This window comes from Rhizopus microsporus (assembly GCF_002708625.1).
Source record: "Rhizopus microsporus ATCC 52813 unplaced genomic scaffold scaffold_2, whole genome shotgun sequence".
Taxonomy (NCBI): Eukaryota; Fungi; Mucoromycota; class Mucoromycetes; order Mucorales; family Rhizopodaceae; genus Rhizopus; species Rhizopus microsporus.
In genome coordinates this window covers 2295061-2314109 of record NW_019671917.1, presented here as the reverse complement: position 1 = coordinate 2314109, position 19049 = coordinate 2295061, and the positions used below count along the sequence as shown (strand labels likewise).

General features: G+C 36.5%; 7 protein-coding genes across 7 annotated transcripts; 2 read left to right on the top strand and 5 right to left on the bottom strand.

The window, feature by feature from the left end:
• Positions 1-3392: 3392 nt before the first annotated feature.
• Positions 3393-4125, bottom strand: RHIMIDRAFT_234432 (uncharacterized protein; the record flags this gene model as incomplete). Its single annotated transcript, XM_023608155.1, has 2 exons — positions 3393-3677; positions 3757-4125. 2 exons carry the CDS (start codon positions 4123-4125, stop codon positions 3393-3395), a joined length of 654 nt encoding a protein of 217 aa, XP_023470547.1.
• Positions 4126-4179: 54 nt separating this feature from the next.
• On the bottom strand, positions 4180-5513 carry RHIMIDRAFT_311219 (branched-chain amino acid aminotransferase II). Its single transcript, XM_023614716.1, has 4 exons — positions 5293-5513; positions 4886-5243; positions 4662-4835; positions 4180-4608 (listed from the first exon to the last, which is right to left on the bottom strand). Exons 1-4 carry the CDS (start codon positions 5479-5481, stop codon positions 4259-4261), a joined length of 1071 nt encoding a protein of 356 aa, XP_023470546.1. The 5' UTR covers positions 5482-5513; the 3' UTR covers positions 4180-4258.
• A 2075-nt stretch (positions 5514-7588) lies between these two features.
• RHIMIDRAFT_289557 (DnaJ-domain-containing protein) lies at positions 7589-9154 on the bottom strand. Its single transcript, XM_023613656.1, has 5 exons — positions 8866-9154; positions 8667-8812; positions 8510-8615; positions 7885-8462; positions 7589-7829 (listed from the first exon to the last, which is right to left on the bottom strand). The coding sequence occupies exons 1-5, from the start codon at positions 9083-9085 to the stop codon at positions 7641-7643; spliced, it is 1239 nt and encodes a 412-aa protein (XP_023470545.1). The 5' UTR covers positions 9086-9154; the 3' UTR covers positions 7589-7640.
• A 1011-nt stretch (positions 9155-10165) lies between these two features.
• RHIMIDRAFT_247298 (uncharacterized protein) lies at positions 10166-11455 on the bottom strand (the record flags this gene model as incomplete). Its single annotated transcript, XM_023610398.1, has 7 exons — positions 10166-10222; positions 10277-10321; positions 10400-10421; positions 10568-10701; positions 10761-11052; positions 11104-11259; positions 11301-11455. The coding sequence occupies 7 exons, from the start codon at positions 11453-11455 to the stop codon at positions 10166-10168; spliced, it is 861 nt and encodes a 286-aa protein (XP_023470544.1).
• An 880-nt stretch (positions 11456-12335) lies between these two features.
• On the bottom strand, positions 12336-13425 carry RHIMIDRAFT_247297 (uncharacterized protein; the record flags this gene model as incomplete). Its single annotated transcript, XM_023610397.1, has 6 exons — positions 12336-12460; positions 12524-12591; positions 12612-12637; positions 12938-13132; positions 13204-13364; positions 13419-13425. The coding sequence occupies 6 exons, from the start codon at positions 13423-13425 to the stop codon at positions 12336-12338; spliced, it is 582 nt and encodes a 193-aa protein (XP_023470543.1).
• A 355-nt stretch (positions 13426-13780) lies between these two features.
• RHIMIDRAFT_234428 (uncharacterized protein) lies at positions 13781-14773 on the top strand (the record flags this gene model as incomplete). The annotated part of the gene is made up of 6 exons (XM_023608154.1): positions 13781-13935; positions 13979-13994; positions 14053-14403; positions 14456-14479; positions 14559-14658; positions 14712-14773. 6 exons carry the CDS (start codon positions 13781-13783, stop codon positions 14771-14773), a joined length of 708 nt encoding a protein of 235 aa, XP_023470542.1.
• A 322-nt stretch (positions 14774-15095) lies between these two features.
• On the top strand, positions 15096-18932 carry RHIMIDRAFT_267033 (ARM repeat-containing protein). The gene is made up of 16 exons (XM_023611959.1): positions 15096-15180; positions 15229-15284; positions 15338-15396; positions 15452-15556; positions 15624-15701; positions 15763-15816; positions 15881-16024; positions 16073-16149; positions 16207-16282; positions 16342-16491; positions 16545-16655; positions 16720-17238; positions 17287-17475; positions 17531-18357; positions 18405-18540; positions 18590-18932. Exons 2-16 carry the CDS (start codon positions 15245-15247, stop codon positions 18611-18613), a joined length of 2589 nt encoding a protein of 862 aa, XP_023470541.1. The 5' UTR covers positions 15096-15180; positions 15229-15244; the 3' UTR covers positions 18614-18932.
• Positions 18933-19049: the final 117 nt, after the last annotated feature.

Here is a 19049-nt window from a genome sequence, read left to right as displayed (position 1 = left end):
AGTTAGTACTCCGACCTCTTTTAAAACAACCTAATTTCTTTTTGCTATGAGCTCCTCCTCTCACTTCTAATAAAAGGATAAAACAGAGACTCATCACCTCTTTGCTTTTATTCTACACATTACCGAGAACTAATAACAACTACTACTACTACCAATGCCTCAGTTAGAATGTTGAAGTTTGCTGAGTACATGACACTTCCAATTCATGAAAGAGATACGCTCATCTTAAAAGCACATCTATTAGGCCATTACGGATTACAGAGTATTGAGAATCAGTTACACCATGATGGTATACACTGGACCAACATACGAAAAGACATTGAACGTATACTCGCAGATTGCCTGGAGTGCAACAAATTCAACATCGCCAAAGTAGGGTATCATCTACCGAAATCAGTCTTGCCTGATCAACCATTAGATCACTGGTGTATGGGCCTTGGATCCTTCGATGTCACCTCAGAATACGGAAACAACTTCATGTTAGTACTTGTTGACTATTATTCACGGTTCACTATTTTGAGAGCCTTGTTGGATAAGTATAGTGTTACGACAGCAAAAAATTACTCAGTGCATTCTCTTTGTTCGGATTTCCCAAAGTCATCAATAGTGACAATGGTAGTGAATTCGTAAATGAAATCGTTTCGCAGTTATTATAAATGAGTGGTATTGACAGGAGATTATCTCTTCCTTACTCTCCAATGGATAATTCCGTTAACGAAGCTTATGTGGGTTTAGCTTAACGTAATATTATCAAGATGTTACGCGGAAAAGGTGAATCTTGGTGCTCTTATCTTAATTACGCTCAATATTGTCTTAACGTAAGATACGCACGTCTTCACAAGTCAAGACCATACGCTGTACTCTTTAACAGACAACCAAATGAGTTTCAGGATTACACTAAAGTGACACCTACACTTAAAATGGAGAAAGCTGAAAACAGAATAATCGATGAAAAGTACAAATTCGTACAAGAGGTCTTAATACCAGCATTGTCTGAACGAATCAAAGAGACACAAAAACGTGATCACGAAAGGTTCTCCAAGACACACAAGATCGTTGAACAACAATTCCCAATCGGAAGCAAGGTAATGATCAAGAACGTCAATCGTACCAAAAAGATTGATGAACGCTACGAAGGACTATTCTTTATTCATGGTATTACTAAAAATGGTAACGACATATTAAAAGACAAAACTGGCACACTTTTGTCTAGAAATGTTCCCACATCACATATTGTCTACAAGTCTGCTGCAAATGTTACATCTCACAACATAGAGAAACTAAAGGATGAACATTATGAAGTCCAAGCAGTTATTGATCATAGAGGTACACATGGAAATTACGAATACAGGGTGAAATGGAAAGGCTATCCTGATCCATCCGATGATACATGGGAACCAGTAGAACACTTTGACTCAACCAAACATTGAATTGTATTGGGGTCGTCGTAATGCTGAAAAGGATACTATCTCTTCTAACAAACGAAAGACTTTACCACAAACAGTCAATTCACGTCAGATTCCCTTTCGTAGTAAGCGAAATAGAACTTCCAGATAATCATTAGATCAAGTAGATATAGTCCTTTTTCTCCTATTAGGTTTTTTTTATTAGGTTTTTACTGGAATATCCTACTACTGACAAAGATGCTACCATGCATAAATTAAAATGTTCACACATAAGCAACATGACAATCCTTACGGTAAATCACAGCCTATATAGTTAGACAAAGTACCTGTGCTTTCGTCTAGAAGGGGGCTATGTTGTATTCATACTTAGTGGATCAACTATTAACCACATATGAAACAGTAGCTGGCAATTATTCGGCTTCAGCTTGTTACTTTGAAACAACTGTGCGGATCATTATTTAAGTTAATTACCAGGAACTGCATTTTAAGGTACGCGTATCCAATAACTCTGATCCATCATTGTTATTAGGGATCATCGTCTTATCAAAGGCACCCGATTCGTCCTAACTCTTTCATTGCCTCAATTGTCATTCATAAGCCTCTATGAAAAGTTTTACGATCTCAGTTGAAGAGTGTCTTACATTTAGTATAAATATTCGTCTTTAATAAAGTCAATCGATATATATCTTTTAGTCTGGTTAATTCTAGTCTTTATTCTTTTTAATTGATACTTTGTATTCAACAAGCTACAATATGGAGGGGAATGCTTTCAGTGTGCAATGAAAGGATGCGCTTTCAAGGTAGATTGAAGTTAAGTCTTGTAGGACAAAGACAGGTTTCGGTATACTCGACTGGAACATTTGATTCTTTCAATTTCACAAGCTCACTAAATATACGATCCAAGACAAAAGAGCGCACCTCCCGAACTAAACCAAAGATTTTTTTAATAAACATCTGATTGCTTCAGGTGGGAGGTTCTATAGGAAAGACTTTCAATTGTTGTTTTGTATTGGCGTACATCATCCTATTACAAATACCAAAGGGTAAATATAATATGTAGCAAAAATATTTATATAACACAGTTTACTTTTTTTTTTTTTCCAGCCATCAGTCAATTTTGTCTGTTACTATTTTGATAGTACTGAATGATGAGACAATTGAGTATTTCATTGAAGAGTGTGAGCCTTCAACTCTATCTGTAGGGCGGTTGTCGAGGTGCGGGGACTTGTAGGTGTGGAATCTAGTCCAGTGTTTTCCTTCTTTCATCATCCTATTTTGTTTTTTCTTTTTAAAAAAATAAAAAGAAAATTTTGCATTAGGAATTAGAAGAAGCTTGTAGATGGTACTCACATGTCTATATATTTGGTTGTCTTATTTTCTTTTGGAATTAAAGTCAAATCAACAATTTCTTCATTATCTTCAGCCTTCAAAGTCTATATCAAATAATTTTGCCTTGTCGTTTCGCATTATTTGTTTTGTTAACTATAATTGGTTTACAAATTCCATACATAAGAAAATATTCTTTGAATTCTTTTGCAGCTTCTTTCATTTGCTGCTCTGTTTCAGCTGTCAAAGCAATTTTTTGAAACATTTTTTGAATGTCGAGCTTGATCAGCTCTCTTTTTTCTTTTTCTTTTTCAGATACTTCTTGCATGAGATTACGTTCAAAGTTTCGTTGCAAATGAACGTAGCATAAAATGTTCAACGAACAACGAAAGGCGGATACAATTGTGGATCTAAGTGCCTTGTCGTTATCGGTTACAATCGCCGAAGGAAGAGGAATCCGCTGCTCAAGTGCTGCTGGCCATATTATCTCTTTTCAGCAGTTGAGGACCCACTTATAATTGTATGTTTGCTCTTCATTCACCCAAGCTCCTGCGGGACATCATATTGCTTGTACCAACTATGTTTATGAATGCTAATTTGTGGGCATTTGACTTGTACGTTGTATCAATGATTAAGCTTTCAAGCATGCGTCTAGCTTTCTCATGGCAGAAAAAAATCGTCTAATTCATTATTGGCATTGACAATGTAATGAATTATATAGTTCTTCTCTTGCAAGCCAACCATATAGTCAAACATTTTCTTTCCTTTTTCAGAGGCATAAAAGTGGTAATGCATGTTCTTAAGATCTTTCTTCGTAATGTTATCGATCTTTTCGGATTGAAGGTAATTGAGGACCTGTTGAGGATTATGTCCAAGCTGAAAGAGATCTCTGATCTTTGCCTTAACAACTTCAGGTTGGATTCTATATTCACTAAAGATACTTCTCTGACGAGGAAATGAATGATTGTGTGGCATCCCAAGCATGAATTATCCATTGCTCCAACTTGTTAGGTTTGGCTTTTACAAAGCAGGTACAACCGATTCTCTGATCTTTCATTAATCTTTCGTTTTTTGCATTCATGCCTTTATTCTTTGTCTCATTCTGAATGTCAGTGGTTTCTTCCTCTTCAATTCTTACTTTACGGTATATTCCCGCATACTTATAAATTAAGTGAATTGCAAAGGCATTGGAATTCTTTGTGCTGAAAATGTTGTGCATTTCACCGCATTCATTGACAGCATCACGAACTTCATTTTTCGTTGAGTAGATTCTCTCAGCAAAATTACCAGACTCATCTGCGATCTTAACAAGACTCAAGAAAGATTGAGAAAGATCATCTTCAGAGACGTTAAAGGTTTTAGCAGTAAGAGTGTTTTCGCTGTTGTAGCTCATTTTAGTAATGGATAAAGGAGATTATATGATCTCAGTTTCAAAATTTATTGTCAAATTTCCTCGTGCGCGTAGTGTTCACCACAAAGTAAATGATCAAAATGGATAGAATACAATAAATGATTTTTATTAAAGATTATAAGCCTTCCTTTGGCCACATCCAACCAAAGGCGTCTTCGATATCACCTCCTTGAATTCCACGATATTCGTCATAAAGCTTCTTTAAGCCTTCACCAATATTATCTTGAGGACCGACCATGATAACTTGATCGCCACGAACAATCTTTTTGACGGGTGTGATGATAGCAGCCGTACCACAAGCTGCAACCTCTGCAAATTTGCCTTCTTCCAGCTCTTTAAATTCAACTGCTCTTTCCTCTACTTTCCATCCCAGCTTTTCCGCAATATCTTCAAGTGAGCGACGAGTGACTGATTTGAGAATAGAGTTAGAGTTTGGTGTAACAAAGGTACGTTTGCCTTCAGCATCTATTTATAATACACTGTTAGCAAAGAAAACAAGCTTCTTTATGTGTATTTACCAGGATAAGTCAAGGCAATGAAGTTGGAAGTCGAGAATTCGTCAATATACGTGTGAGTCTTTGCATCCAGATGTAGAGTAAGTGCATAACCATCCTTCTTTGCTTTAAATACGGGTCCAAATGTAGGCGCATAATTGCCTCCCAGTTTAGCACTTCCAGTACCTTTAGGAGCACCTGGATTATACATTAGTCTTACGCAATATGCTTTCTTTAAATGAACTTACTTCTATCAAAATCCTCAATGACAACAGCATCTACTGGTTTAACACCTCCACTATAGAAAGCACCCACTGGCATAGCAAAGACAACGAATGTAAATTCAGGAGCTGGGCCCATGCCGATAAAAGGTCCACTGCCAAACAAAAGAGGACGGATATAGAGCGACCCGCCTGTTTCCTTGGGTGGGACGTATTCCAAATTAGCCTCAACCGTCTTGCGGACACCTTCTAAAAAGACTTCTTTAGGTACGGCTGGCATATATCCCATGTTAGCACTATGAATCATTCTTTCTGCATTGTCTTCAGGACGAAAGATACGAACACGTCCTTCGCTATCACGGAAGGCCTTTAGTCCTTCAAAACACTAATAAACAAATGTTAATGGCGGCTTTATCCACCTGTGCTTTTTCTACCTGTTGTCCATAATTTAAACCAGTGGCACAGATATGAACATTAACTGTAGAATCCTTTTCAAACGTTCCTTTATCCCAGCCATGTTCTTCAGTCCAAGTATATTTCATGTAACCATTAAGGTCTCTATATTGAAAGCCCATGTTGTGCCAGTCAAAACTGGCTAAAGGTGGAGTAATAGATTTTGACATGATATTGAAAAACAAATGGCCCTGTCAAAAACAAAAATCCGGCTTTATTTTATATGCAAAAAATGCTCTCCAATAGAACTAAGAGTGACTCATACCCCGTTTGTAGTCATAGTACCACCCTATACTCGTTCTTACTGGCTCCCCAAAAAAAGCTGAGTTGTATCGAATACAAACAAACTTTAACACAGCGCTTTTTATCTAAAATGAAGCGCTTGCACGATTAAACAAGTATTTTATTAAAGATAAAATACCACTATGGGCACATTGAAGCTATAGAATTTAATCCCGCCTGAGCCAGATCAAGAAAGTGCATGGGATCTAAAATCCTTTTGAGATCAAAGGGAAGAAAGGAAGGAAAAAAGCGAAGGAAACCGAGTAAGAAGGGAACGGAACAAGGACTTGGCCAAAAGATGTCGAGAGAAGAGAGGAAAAGGCGAGGCGCTTGTACACTATATTTAGAAATTATGTGCAAATGAGGCAACAAAGAAATGATCAGTAAATCAGTTTTTACATTGATATTAAATACTTACATTATAAAGGAGAGAGTTATGAGAGAAAAATAATAGACATTTAAAAAGGATTATTAATAGCTTACCCGAAGTGTATCCTGGGTTGGGCTGGCGATAACAAGCCCGGTGAAAGAGGAGAAAAAAAAGAAGTGAGCAAAGAAAAACCAAGGGAGAGAGTAAGAAAGGGAGAAGATGGGATCAAAGTTTGATAAGAACCAAACTATTATCAGCTAGAATCGAGTTAGTTTTGATTTTATGATATATAATACTACATATCAGTTGCTTACAAGAGTAAAGAATATAACATACCTTAGGACTGGCTGGAGAATAGCTGGTCTTACTTTTTGGTTCAAAGAAGAAAAGAAGAGAAAGGAAGTCAAGGACTTTTTATATAAAGTCTCTAACAGCTTTTTCAACTACGTGTTATATATAAGTGCTGACCACGTTTATTTTATATATTCTTCAAAAAGACAGAATTCATTGTCTTTTTAATAATAAAGAAAGGATTGATAATCAAGATCAGTAGAGTTATTGATCTTATATTGTGTGCCAATAATTTTTGAAAAGAAAAAATGTCTATTTTTTTTCGAGACGATTCAAGGTTAAAATGTAGAAGTGGTGTATTTGCTTTGTGGGGAGAATCAAAATTCATCTAACTTTTAACCTCACACTGTCACCGGAAAAATGTGCAAACTAACGTTAGATAAAACCATATAAGAAAAAGTATTATTTATTTAATATATCTGTAAAAATTTTTAATCTCTCTTGTTTGAACAAGAAAGAATCGTTTCCTCTACAACGATTCTCTTGAAAATTGAGAGTCGACCTTGGCCATCCCAAAAGGAACATGAGATATTATCCATGTTTTTGCTAGCATTAATATATCTATCACATAATATATGGCGGGTTTACGATCTAACATACTATGGGATATTGTTCCATTTGGGAGTTTTGTTGGTGCAAGATCTTTTGTATGGCAACAGCTACAGACCCAATTCATTTTTTTTAGTCGTTATCAAATATTGATTGATGCTGGCTTGTTGGCTTACTTTCAAAGTGTTGTATTCATTGATATTGACCAATCCAGCCGTCAAAGCCTTCATCCTCTGTTGAAGTTCTTTGTATAAAGCTCGTGTCACATCAGACATTTGGCACTTTACTTTTATTGCATCCTTCCCTTTCATTCCATCGCCAAGTACAGCCAATGGAACCTTATTTGATATTTGAAAGGTTTTCTTTTATAATATGTGTTTTTCCTTTGATATTCAATACGAAATCTATAAGTAAAGATTGATGTTAACATCTCTTAATGTGTAGACGCTCCTGTTAAACTTGAGCTTGAACGATTTCCACATTCCCTTTTTCGCCTTCTTTGACTTTTGTTTCTGCTTGTTTTCTTTCTATTCTTTGCATTTTATTTTTTTATCGCCGTTCAGAATCACGTTGGCCATTTCAGAGCGCTGCCCCTTCCTTGATAGTCAACAAGCGGAATGAGCGCTGCCAAATGGCTGCAAAACCGAAATAAGCTTGACAAATTGGACAACCTTGAATCGCCTCAAAAAAAAAAAAAAAAAAAAAAAAAAAAAAAAAAAAAACGACTTACAAGTGTTTCATTTTAGGTTACAAAGCAATAGCAAAGATATGAGTTTATTAAGAGCTAGGAACTGTTTGATCTTCTGGCTTCACATTTTGATAAATGGATGCAATAATGCCCAAAGCATGAATACGACTAGTAATCTGTTCTTTACTGCAACTGGTATCTCCTAATACTTCGTCACAAACATCACGCAAAACACCTTCAATTTCTAATTTTGATCCTCGCCAGATAGCTTCTAAGCCCTTTTTTTGAGTAGAGGAAGTCAACAAGATTGAACTCTTTTTGTAACTTTTATACCTTTTGTGCAGCTGTTTCTTCAAGTTTTGCTCTCTCTTCCTCTGATAACCCCTTTTCTTCTGCTTTTTGAAGTTCGCCAAAGGTGGATTGTAAGTCGTAAGCAGTCCTCAATGTACCCACTGTCTGTTTGAAGATGTATCCCTTTTCTTTAATAGAATGAAACATGCCTCCGAGGCCAAAAGCAAAGTTTTTACTAGCATACTGATTCACCTTCATATCATACGCAAACCCAATAGCATGCAATAGCTCAACACCATAGCTTTCAAATTTCAAGTCTTCAGCCTCTTTTTTGATGTAGTCCTTGAATTCCTTCTCACCTTTGGTATCATATATGTTGAGCTTATCTTTTAATTTCCTTGACAACGTCTCCACACGTTCCTCTCGTGCCCGATTTCTTTCCTGTTCTGACTCGGCTCTCTGAGCTTCCTTCGCTGCCTTTTCTTCGGGCGTCATCTGGCTATCATCTTCTTCGGCTGTTTCCAATGCTTCTCTCATGTCTTTACCAATCGAAATTTCTCCAATAATATCAAAGAATCGGTCACCACCAAATGACTGTTTGAAAAAGTCCTCAGGATCAACTTGAAGATGTTAATAGGATCGATATAACAACGTTTTCAATATTTACCAAATCCACCATCTGGCTTCACACCGTTTTCTTGGCCATATTCATTGTATCTCTTTCGTAGTTTTGGATCTGAAAGAATTTGGTATGCTTCAGAGATGCGTTTGAACTAGATTGATAAGTATATATTTTTATGCATATCTCGTTTTTTCTTTATTACTTTTTCTTCTGCTGATGGATCATGTTGATTCTTATCTGGGTGGTATTTAACTGCCATTTTACGGTATGCTTTCTTGATCTCTTCTGGACTTGCTAAAGGGTTTATTCCAAGTAAATCGTAATATTCAGTTGACACAGGTTTTTGGTCTATTGATGTGTACAGTTAGAATAAGCTGTTGACAAAGTTTTATTCTTGTTACCTGTTCCTTTCATTTTAGGTATCTTTGTCTTGTTGTTATTTGTAGTCTTTGTTGGATCCGTCACTTCATATTGATCCACTTGATTACAAGCCCAGCATTTGACAGATACTTTTTGTCCAGTCTTTATACCTTCAGGATAAAACTCTATTGGCGTTATGCACTGCTTGCAAGAGGATTTGATATAAGGCTCAGGTTTCCTTGATTCAAATATTTTAGTCATGTTGAAATATATAAAAAGAAGAGAAAAAGACACAGTGATACACAAGGAAAGGACAATGACTGATTTTTGCAGAGTCACATGATAATCATATCAAATTCTTTTGCCCCCTGTTTTTTATTATTATTCACTCAGAGTGGAATAGACTCTTGAACCTTGTTTAACATAAATGGCAAAATAAAGATTCTTTTTGTTATGGTATATCATTCACAGATCACCAAAAAAGAGAGTCTTTTATATCAAGTGTGAAAAAATATATATGTTCAAATAAAAAAAGGTAGCAGTAGGAAAGCAGGAGCAGCAGTGTTTTCAAAGCATCAAAGGTGGACCCATTATTCTTGAAAGAGGATTCTTTTTACTTGATTTGTGTCCTGTCTTTTAAGAAGAGGGAAATAAAGAGAGAGAGAAAAGAAAAGTTTTTAAATAAGGGTTGAGTAAATGTTGTCAAAATACACCGTTTACAACATGCCATCTGCAAAGTTGATATATCAGAATTGACCTAGACATCAGATTTGGTATTCAAGTCGGTACTACACATCACAGGCCAAAGAAGAGAACATATATAGACATAACAAGAGAAACAGAGGCTAACAGAGCCCATTCATGTGTGAGATAGTTAAAAAAGCGTCGTAGCGTTCGATCATGTGTTAAAGTAGCAGATAAACCAATGATAAGCTGTTCTTTTTCCTTCCAAGCTTTTGTATTTCAAGCATATAGGTTTTGCTCTGTCTTGTGTTTACAGTGAAAGTGTATCAAGAGTCCAATAGAAAACACTAGTACTTTCTTTATCTTTTTTGATTCGATAGTCAAGACTATTCCTCACACAGAGAATATTCAACAAACGATATCAAGGGATTTACAAATGATTTCAGCTTGCTAAAGACAGACATTGAATTTGTACTATCCTGAATGATTTTTCTTTAGAAGCAACAAACTGTCAGGACATGCTTAAATCACCATCGAAATGATGACATAAGGATCCCAAGGACCAATCAAAGTGGCTGTACGGTGACGCCCTGACCACTAAAGGTTCCTCCTCTCGTCAAAGAGATGTCTTGATGAAATTTTTTTACCTGATTCAATCTATGATATCAGGATTGAACGAATGTTAATTGCTGCATTGATATCTCTTTGCCAGACCTGTTATTATTCTCGTTAGGGCTATTTTCGCTTGTTTTATAGATGAGTACTTACAATATCTTGACCATTAGCAGCTGGACACAGTTTGCAATGTTTCAACTGGTAAATGGCAGGTAGCAAATCTATAGGTATAGCTGAGCACCAATCAAACTTGACTCCATATGTTATACGACTTACTGCTTGGCCTTCTTTCTGGACACTGTGATGTTCAACAGGTGAGATGATGGTCATCGTCTAAGTACTGCTGTGCAGCATTCTTTTTTCCTCCTAGACATAATCTTTTTCTTTTGGAACAAAAAGAGGCTTCATGTCAGCAATTGTAATTTAATCATATCGATTACATACCTATGATTGCACACTAGTGTCTGTGCTTCATACTTTTGGTCCAACTTCCTATGACATTTGCAACAAGTAATACTTGTTCGAGATTCATCGATAGAGATAATAGTTGCTTTTTTTGCCAATGCTCTCTGTGTCCTCTGTATATCAACGAGATCATTAGTACGTACGACTGGTTAAAGGTTCCATATTAGTATACCTTTACTAGTATAGGGGTGGACTCCTTCTTCGTTCCTGGTAAGCTTGCATCGCCATATGCAATCACTGTTCTCCTGCCATCATCAGCCTGGTTTGCATGATTGTTCTTTTTAAAGGACCTTCTTACTTTCTGTCTTATTTTTGTGCTTGTCTTATGCGCTAACGCGCAATGAGCTCCAGGAGAGGTTTTCGCCAGCACAAGTTGGCACATGTACTCGTCTGTAATTTGTCGATTACTATACAAATATCCTTTTGCTTCACGATGCCTGTATCCCCTCATAAAGCAAAATATTCTATATATTACAACATTTAAGCACGATAATAATGACCATACAGCTACTTACTTTTTGCGATATTTGGATAGTGCTTGCAAATAATTTAGGACTGTACTGCTGTTCCCACTGCCTAAACTCGGTATTTCATCATATATTGCCTGCATTTCAGCAGCTGCTCTATTCTTTAATTCTATCTGCTTTGACCGGTCAAAGCCTAAGCGCGCTCTAAAGAGACATCAATATACTACTGGAAAACAAACATATACTTGTATTCATTGTTTGAAAACTTCACTAATCTTTCCTTCACTGTTTTCTTGTTATTGACATCTTCTGACGAGCCATCTACCATAACGAAGATGCCACGAATCCCTATATGCGGCGTGAGTACTTCCATGAGTTCCCTCGCGTAATATCCATACATGGGTCTATGCCCACTATTCTGTCTGTCATGCTTAAACCTGTTGGTTCTTTCTTTAATGAATATGAGCCTTTGCTCCAAGTCGTCAGGTTTACTCTTCTCTTTGACAGGCTCATTTCATTCTCATCCAGTGGGATGCGTTCTATTATAAAAAACTAATAAGTATCTTTGCACGTATAAATCGTATCTTTCTATTTACCAACAGTTTTTCTTTTAAACAAGACTGCGACCATGTACCCATCCGTTTTCCAGTCATAATCGAGCTCGATATTAGTATTTTTATAGTCTATCGTATAAAAATAAAGATTAAAGAACTTGACATTATTCAAAGGATACCTTCAGTATACCTTCATCGGGTTTATTACGCTTGTTTTATACATGTTTAATATTAAACAAGGTTTCCCACTGCTTGTCTTGCCATACAGTGCTCCCATAACAGCCCTTGAAATTGATTGGCCCAATTAGGACTGTTTCTCTCTACAAGCGTCAGCGTTAGTAAACATATAATTAAGGTATAAATAATGCTTACTCTTTGTGTTTCGAAGCTGTACTCTTCTGTTAAACGTTGCGTAGGAATTGGGAGCTTGTTTTTGTATGCTCGTTTCAATAAATCATACATACAATCATTGCCACTGAGCGGCGCAAAAACTACCAGTAATTAAGAGCATTAATGGGTTTATGCATACTCAGTTACGACTTACCAATACTGTGGCTAGGTTTTGACGTTATATTTATATGCTTCTTTTAATAATTGTGAGCTCAAGCACAGCAGCTTGTAACTATTATTCTTTGCATAGCCGTAGTCAGAGATTTTTTCGTATTTTTCTTTATCAAAAATATCGATATATATATCCCAAGGATTTTCCTAAATGATCCATTCAAATCAGTCCAGTGTGGAAGTGCAATATTTGCTATGAGCATATGTGTAATATTGTTCAAAACTGTCTATTTGGATATCCAAATATTCAAACTTCTCATATTGTATTACGCTATCCGCTGTTTTATTAGCTAGTATATTATTGTAAGTTGACATCGAGATATAGCAGATAAAAAAGTTATGTATTAGCTTACCAGTGGGCCTTTCGTTGTATGTACTATTTTGTTCTTCCTTTGCGTTCCTCAGAAAACCCAAAAAGGCTCTATACAGATATAATCTTACGTTTCTTGTTGCGTGTATAGAAACATCTATATAGTATAATAAGATTATATAATAAAATGAAGAGATTATTTGTAAATACTTCGAGTTATTGAGTTTGCATAGTTGCTCGCAAACGCTGTATGCATATAATCTAACACAGGAATCTCGTAAAGGTACTCTATCGTAAAGTGATCAGCGGATTATGCCAAATCTATATTTTGGTGTTAACCTGTTGTTAGAGCACACTTTCTAGTCACATTGAATTTTTCATAGTATTCACCAATGACGTTAATGGGTTCTGGGCATATCAAGTGAGTAAGTGTAGACAACATACAAGCAAAGCTTACAATTCGACTGTTTAGGTCATTAGGATCTTGTGCAACTTTTCTATAACAATGTGTCCAGAATTTTTGTGTTGCTACAGACGGAAACTGATCTTTTTTACAGCCTTTTTCAATCCAGTTACTTATAATAAGTAACCTTAAATTCATTGCATACGCACGTAATAACAAGAATTCTTCTGCCAAAACTCTCAGAATTTGCTAGTAGTGTAAAAAGAAAAACGTATATGTGAGTACTAGATCTAAGTTCTTTTGCATTCAAAATTACGTACTCGGTACTCTTTATAGCCTTGATTTAAAAAGGAGGATATCTTACACTTTCGAGTAAAGTAGCTTTTATCAGGCTGTAATGAAATGCCTTCTAACGAAGATTCAGTTTGTATTTTTTGCTTTTTAGACTTGGGTGCGGAAGAGGATGGTGCTAGTCTCTTGACTATATTGAAATTGAGCTTCAAAAGGAAGTGATTCAATGTGTTGGATAACTTACGTGGCATTTGGTTAAATAAAAGAAGAGAAAAACAAATTCAACAGCTTTAACAACAGTATTTATGTTGTTGTTGTTAAATATGAAGTTAATTGATTATTGCTGATGTGTAAAAGTAGTAATAACAATTGCATTTTGACGACAAATCAAAGGATTTTCCTTTGCTATACCAGAAACAGTAGTAATCTCACGGTATTTTGTTTATATTAACTCATGGTAGTGATCATGTAGGCTTTGTAATCTCTTTCGCTTCTTTACTGCCGTTCAAGTAACTTTGGGTACCTTATTGTTGTCTTTAGTGGAGAATTAAAAATGATGAAACGAGAAGTTTGATAAAATGAATTAAGATAAAATCAACTTTAAGCATGAACGAATCATCATCGTCAATATCACCAACTGTTTTAGGTTGCTTTCAAGTCCCTTATCCATATTTGGTCAGAGAACATTCGACTTTCACTGGAAACACGGCAAGAAACAGCACTGCTTATAGGGGCATGATAGCCGCGCTGAAGGGTTTGATGTATGAGAGACCAAAAAGGTTGTTTACTCAGAGGCTTTTATAGCTCCAAAAAACTCTTGGTGAGTATTAAAAAGCTTATGATGTACCTTTTTGTGACACTATCTTAAATATGATAAGTTCATACATTGGTCTGCTGCCTACCAGCCACAAATTTTCATCAATCTGGAAACGAACAACTATATTGAGAGTTGGAACAACCAATTGAAGACAAACCACTTACAAAGAAAGAGAAATAGAAGACTGAATCGCTTAATCTCTATCTTGGCCGATGATATTCATGCTGATTTTACGCACAATACCGCTAGGATGGCTGCTAATATCGGACGTATGAGCTCAAAGACTAGAGCGGCAAGAAAGAGAATGATCGCAGCAGAAGAGATCAATGAGCTGTCATTAGAATATATGATGCAGAAAGTATATATCGATGAAGAAGTCTGTTATATTGTCAAGTTTTTCACAACAGAAGTTGTATACGATATATCAACTGAGTAAAGAATGATGACTGCTTGTACCTGTATAGACTTTCAACAAAATAAGCGTGCCTGTAAGCATATGTATTTGGTTTATCGCTTTGATAAAAGCTGTGTGGTTTACAGCCAAGGTAGAATGTTACGATAATATAGAGAAATGCTACAGTGTTCTTACGACATTACCAAGAAATTGACTCTAGCTTGAGAATTCATACCATGGATGAGATAACACTTATCCAGAATACTGTGGAGAGTAATGTAATGATATGGAAGCAGTTACTGAAAGCTCTGATGTACTTCAATCAGAAGTACCATCTGAAGCTGGGGGTAGAGCGGATAAATTGCTGACAAGCATCACGGGTGTATGAAGACAAGCTTTAGAAAGTCGTATACATTTAGCTTCTGAAAATAACAGCAGACTATTACAAATATATAATGAACTAAGACGGCTGTTGTCAACTAATGAAGAGATGCAGCCTCCGCCAAATATAAATATGCAAACACAAAGAAGATAAAAGAAAAATTCCTATTTCTAAAATTCAGAAAGGGGGAGCAAAATAAGGCATGCCAAACTGTCATCTACGTCATCATTTTTGTATGCTTCACTTTCGCGTCTCAATGCGGAAGAGGAAAAAAATAAAAATCGTGTAGTGTTCTATAAAACTTTTTTTTTTTTTTTGTTTTTCTAGTATTTTAAAAAAGTCGCTTTCTTTATTCTTTAAAGATCTTTTTCTTTTTTTTCTCGAGTCCCTTTTTTTTGAATTACTAAAGATTGGTAAGAAAGAGATTGTTGTATATAAAATATTGTTGACATGTAAAATAGATAAACATTCAAGGAAATGGACGCAACCACACTTCTTGTCAATTCACTTTCAAATGGTGAGTTCTAGATTGACATGTATGATAGGGTCTAACTCTTCTTATTTGAATAGATCGTGTCATACGTGAAGAAGCCACTCGTCAATTAGAATTATTGGCACAAGACAACTACGTAAATACCAAGACACACACAATTAGAATATACAATTGATATTTATATATAATAGCCTACCTATGCTGGTTCTTTATGTCAAATCCTTGCTAATGAAAGCGCTGATGACGCTGCTAGAATGTCTGCAGGTCTTGCTTTAAAGAATAGTCTAACAGCAAAGGTATAAATAGAAAGAGAGACAACAATGAGAATATATATATATATCTCTTACAAAACTCTGTAAATAGGATTTTGCTCGTAAAGAAGAATTCTCTCAGAGATGGTTGTCCATGCCTGTTGATCTTCGTAATCAAATCAAGCAAGGTGTAAAGTTATAGATTGAGATAAAAAGTAAATGTGTAATATTGATAAAAGAGTTTCTTATAGGTACTTCAAGGTTTAGCTTCTCCTAAAAAATCAGTTGGTAGTATTGCAGGCCAGGTAAAGAACAGAAAGAGCCAAAAAAAAAAAAAAATACAAGAGATACTCAACTTGCTTTCAATAGGTGATTGCTGCTATTGCCGAAATTGAACTACCTTTGAATGCTTGGCCAGACCTTATCTCAACCATGCTTGCCAATATTCAAACAACAGATTCAACATTAAAACAATCTACATTACAAGCTATTGGATATGTCTGTGAAGCTATTGTAAGTTGAACTTGCTTTATTATACATCTATTCACTCACACTTATCAGGATCCCAATATTCTCGTCAACCAATCCAATGGTATTCTCACTGCTATTGTTCAAGGTGCACGCAGTGAAGAACCAAGGTAAGCAAATGAAAAAATGAAAAAAAAACAAGCCAATGTCTTAACCCTTGCTTCTAGTCCAGAGGTTCGTATGGCAGCTATCAATGCTTTGATCAATTCACTCGATTTCATCAAGGCAAATTTTGAACGCGAGGTAAGTGATGACAACAAAAACATTTTTGGGGAGAATATGCTAAACATTCTTTATACCAGGGAGAAAGAAACTTCATTATGCAAGTTGTCTGTGAGGCAACTCAAAGTGACTATCCTGATCTTCAAGTGGTTGCTTTCCAGTGTTTAGTCCGTATCATGCAAACTTACTATGACAAAATGCGCGTGTATATGGAAAAGGCCTTGTTTGGGGTAAGCAAAAGATATATATATTTATACACATGTTGCTTATACAATTCTCTTAGCTCACCATCACCGGTATGAATAACGAAGATGAACGTGTTGCATTACAAGCCATCGAATTCTGGTCAACGGTCTGTGATGAGGAAATTGATATCAAAGATGACGTATATGAAGTAAGAGAGAAAGAGAGAGAAAGAGAAAGAGAGAAAGACCAAAAAAAAATAACATATTTATTAGGCTCAGGAAGCAGGAGAACAACCCGAACGCGAGCTCCATCATTTTGCTGAATTGGCGCTTCCCGAGATTTTACCCAACCTGTTATGGCTTTTGACGAAACAAGAAGAAGATTACGATGAGGATGAATGGACAGTGGCTATGGCTGCTGCCACCTGTCTTTCTTTACTCGCTCAATGTGTTGGTAACCTTGTGATCTCGCAAGTCGTGCCTTTTATCGAAAGCAACATCCGCAACGAAAACTGGAGAAATCGTGAAGCAGCCGTCATGGCCTTCGGCTCTATCTTGGATGGTCCTGATGCAAATGTGTTAACTCCTCTGGTTGATCAAGCTTTGCCTACATTGATTCAAATGATGAGAGACAGTGTTGTCCATGTGAAAGATACTGTTGCTTGGACACTCGGTCGTATCTGTGAGTTACTCATTCACTGTATCAAACCAGATGTTCATTTGAATGAATTGATTGCTGCTCTTGTCTTTGGTCTTCAAGATAGCCCTCGTATCGTCGGCAACTGCTGCTGGGTAAGATTATAAAAAGAGAGAGAAATTATTTGTAATAACGTATTTTAGTCTTTAATGAATTTGGCTGAACAATTGGGACCTGTCTTGGGTGATGAAGCGCCTACGTCTCCTCTCTCACTCTACTTTGACGGCATCATCACTGCTTTATTACAATTTACTGAAAGAGCTGATAATGAAGCCAACTGTAGAACCTCTGCTTATGAAGCCATTTCAACACTTGCCATGTACTCTGCCAATGTAAGGGATATTTTTTATTAAAAAAAAATGACCACAAACTCATGTATATATATAGGATTGCATTCCTACGGTTCAAAGAATTGTCCTGACTGTTTTAGATCGATTGGAGACCACGATGGCTATGGAAAACCAAATTCTCGATGCTGATGACCGAGCCAACCACTCTGAATTGCAATCAAGCCTTTTGGGTGTCTTGACCAACTGCATCCGTCGGTTGGGTGGCGATATCAGTGCCATTGCCGATCGTATCATGACTGTCATTCTTCAATTACTCAATAATCAGTCCAAGCAAGCGACGACTACTGAAGACGCCTTCTTGGCTGTTGGCGCATTGACCAGTGCTCTCGAAAGCGGTTTTGCCCGCTATGCTGAACCCTTTATACCTAATCTCTGTAATGCCTTACAAAATCCTGCTGAATACCAATTATGTTTCATTGCGGTGGGTATCATTGGCGATGTCAGTCGTGCCCTTGGCAAAGATGTCTACCCTTACTGCAACAATCTCATGCAGTTGCTCGTATCTAACCTCCAGAGCCCTATTCTTCACCGTACAGTCAAGCCTGCAATCCTGTCTTGCTTTGGTGATATCGCATTGGCAATCGGTGAACTGTTCAACACATATTTGGAAGTTGTCATGATGGTCTTACAACAGGCAGGTAGTATGCGAGCTGATAAGGACAACTATGACATGCTGGACTACGTTCATTCATTATATGAAGGCGTTGTTGAAGCATATGTCGGCATTGTTCAAGGATTAAATCATACACCCTCTGCTCCTGCCTTACTGCCTTATCTTCCTCCCGTCTTTGAGTTCATTCATGTCATTGCCGCTGATCCAACAAAGGGCGATTCACTTACAAGATCTATCATTGGGTTGTTGGGGTAAGTTGTATTTGTTTTGAAAATACATGGTATTAAACTTTGTACAGTGATCTCGCTGAAACATTTGGATTACAACTAAAGGACTTTTTCTTACAAGACTGGATCGCACAATTGTTAAAGGAAGCTAGAACAAGCCGACACTGTGGACAGTCTACTAAAGAAACAGCACGCTGGGCTAAAGAGGTAAGCATCATATGAAGTATTTTACAAGTCTACTCACATTTTATTGTAGATGATCAAGCGTGCAACTCAATAATTATATAAATACTTCTTTCTCACACTTTTTTTTTTCTTTTCTCTCTCTCTCACCTTTTATATAATATAGTGTTTATTATCACTTTTCTTCTTTTGTACTCATATACACACTTCTCCCCCTTTTTTATTCCCCTTCAATATCAAAGCACATAAAAAGACATTGGTCTTCCCCTTTTTTTCTTTTTCCTCAAGTTTTGTTTTCCCTCTTCCCTTCTCCTCTCCCCTTTCCCTTTTTTTTTTCTCCCCTTGATTTAACAGTGTTTTTTCAATAAATGTTGAGTGCGCACTGCAAAGAAAATCACACATACATTGCATTTTTGACACATAGACAAAAGTCTTTATTAAATACATGATTATGTGGGGGGGGGAGATTGTAGTATCGATGACGACTGGGATACTGAATCAGATATAATCTGTTCAAGGTTTTATTGTCTTTT

What these genes read in the sequence shown, in the direction of transcription:
- RHIMIDRAFT_311219 (XM_023614716.1), bottom strand. Translation starts at nt 5,481, where the DNA reads ATGTCAAAATCTATTACTCCACCTTTAGCCAGTTTTGACTGGCACAAC. An exon ending in GTTTAAATTATGGACAACAG is followed by an intron (nt 5,244 to 5,292) that starts GTAGAAAAAGCA and finishes TTTGTTTATTAG; the next exon opens with TGTTTTGAAGGACTAAAGGC. An exon ending in CATTGAGGATTTTGATAGAA is followed by an intron (nt 4,836 to 4,885) that starts GTAAGTTCATTT and finishes TGTATAATCCAG; the next exon opens with GTGCTCCTAAAGGTACTGGA.
- RHIMIDRAFT_267033 (XM_023611959.1), top strand. Translation starts at nt 15,245, where the DNA reads ATGGACGCAACCACACTTCTTGTCAATTCACTTTCAAATG. An exon ending in GATATGTCTGTGAAGCTATT is followed by an intron (nt 16,025 to 16,072) that starts GTAAGTTGAACT and finishes CACACTTATCAG; the next exon opens with GATCCCAATATTCTCGTCAA. An exon ending in CAGCACGCTGGGCTAAAGAG is followed by an intron (nt 18,541 to 18,589) that starts GTAAGCATCATA and finishes ATTTTATTGTAG; the next exon opens with ATGATCAAGCGTGCAACTCA.
- RHIMIDRAFT_289557 (XM_023613656.1), bottom strand. Translation starts at nt 9,085, where the DNA reads ATGACTAAAATATTTGAATCAAGGAAACCTGAGCCTTATATCAAATCC. An exon ending in ATCCATCAGCAGAAGAAAAA is followed by an intron (nt 8,616 to 8,666) that starts GTAATAAAGAAA and finishes TTATCAATCTAG; the next exon opens with TTCAAACGCATCTCTGAAGC. An exon ending in GAAGCCAGATGGTGGATTTG is followed by an intron (nt 8,463 to 8,509) that starts GTAAATATTGAA and finishes AACATCTTCAAG; the next exon opens with TTGATCCTGAGGACTTTTTC.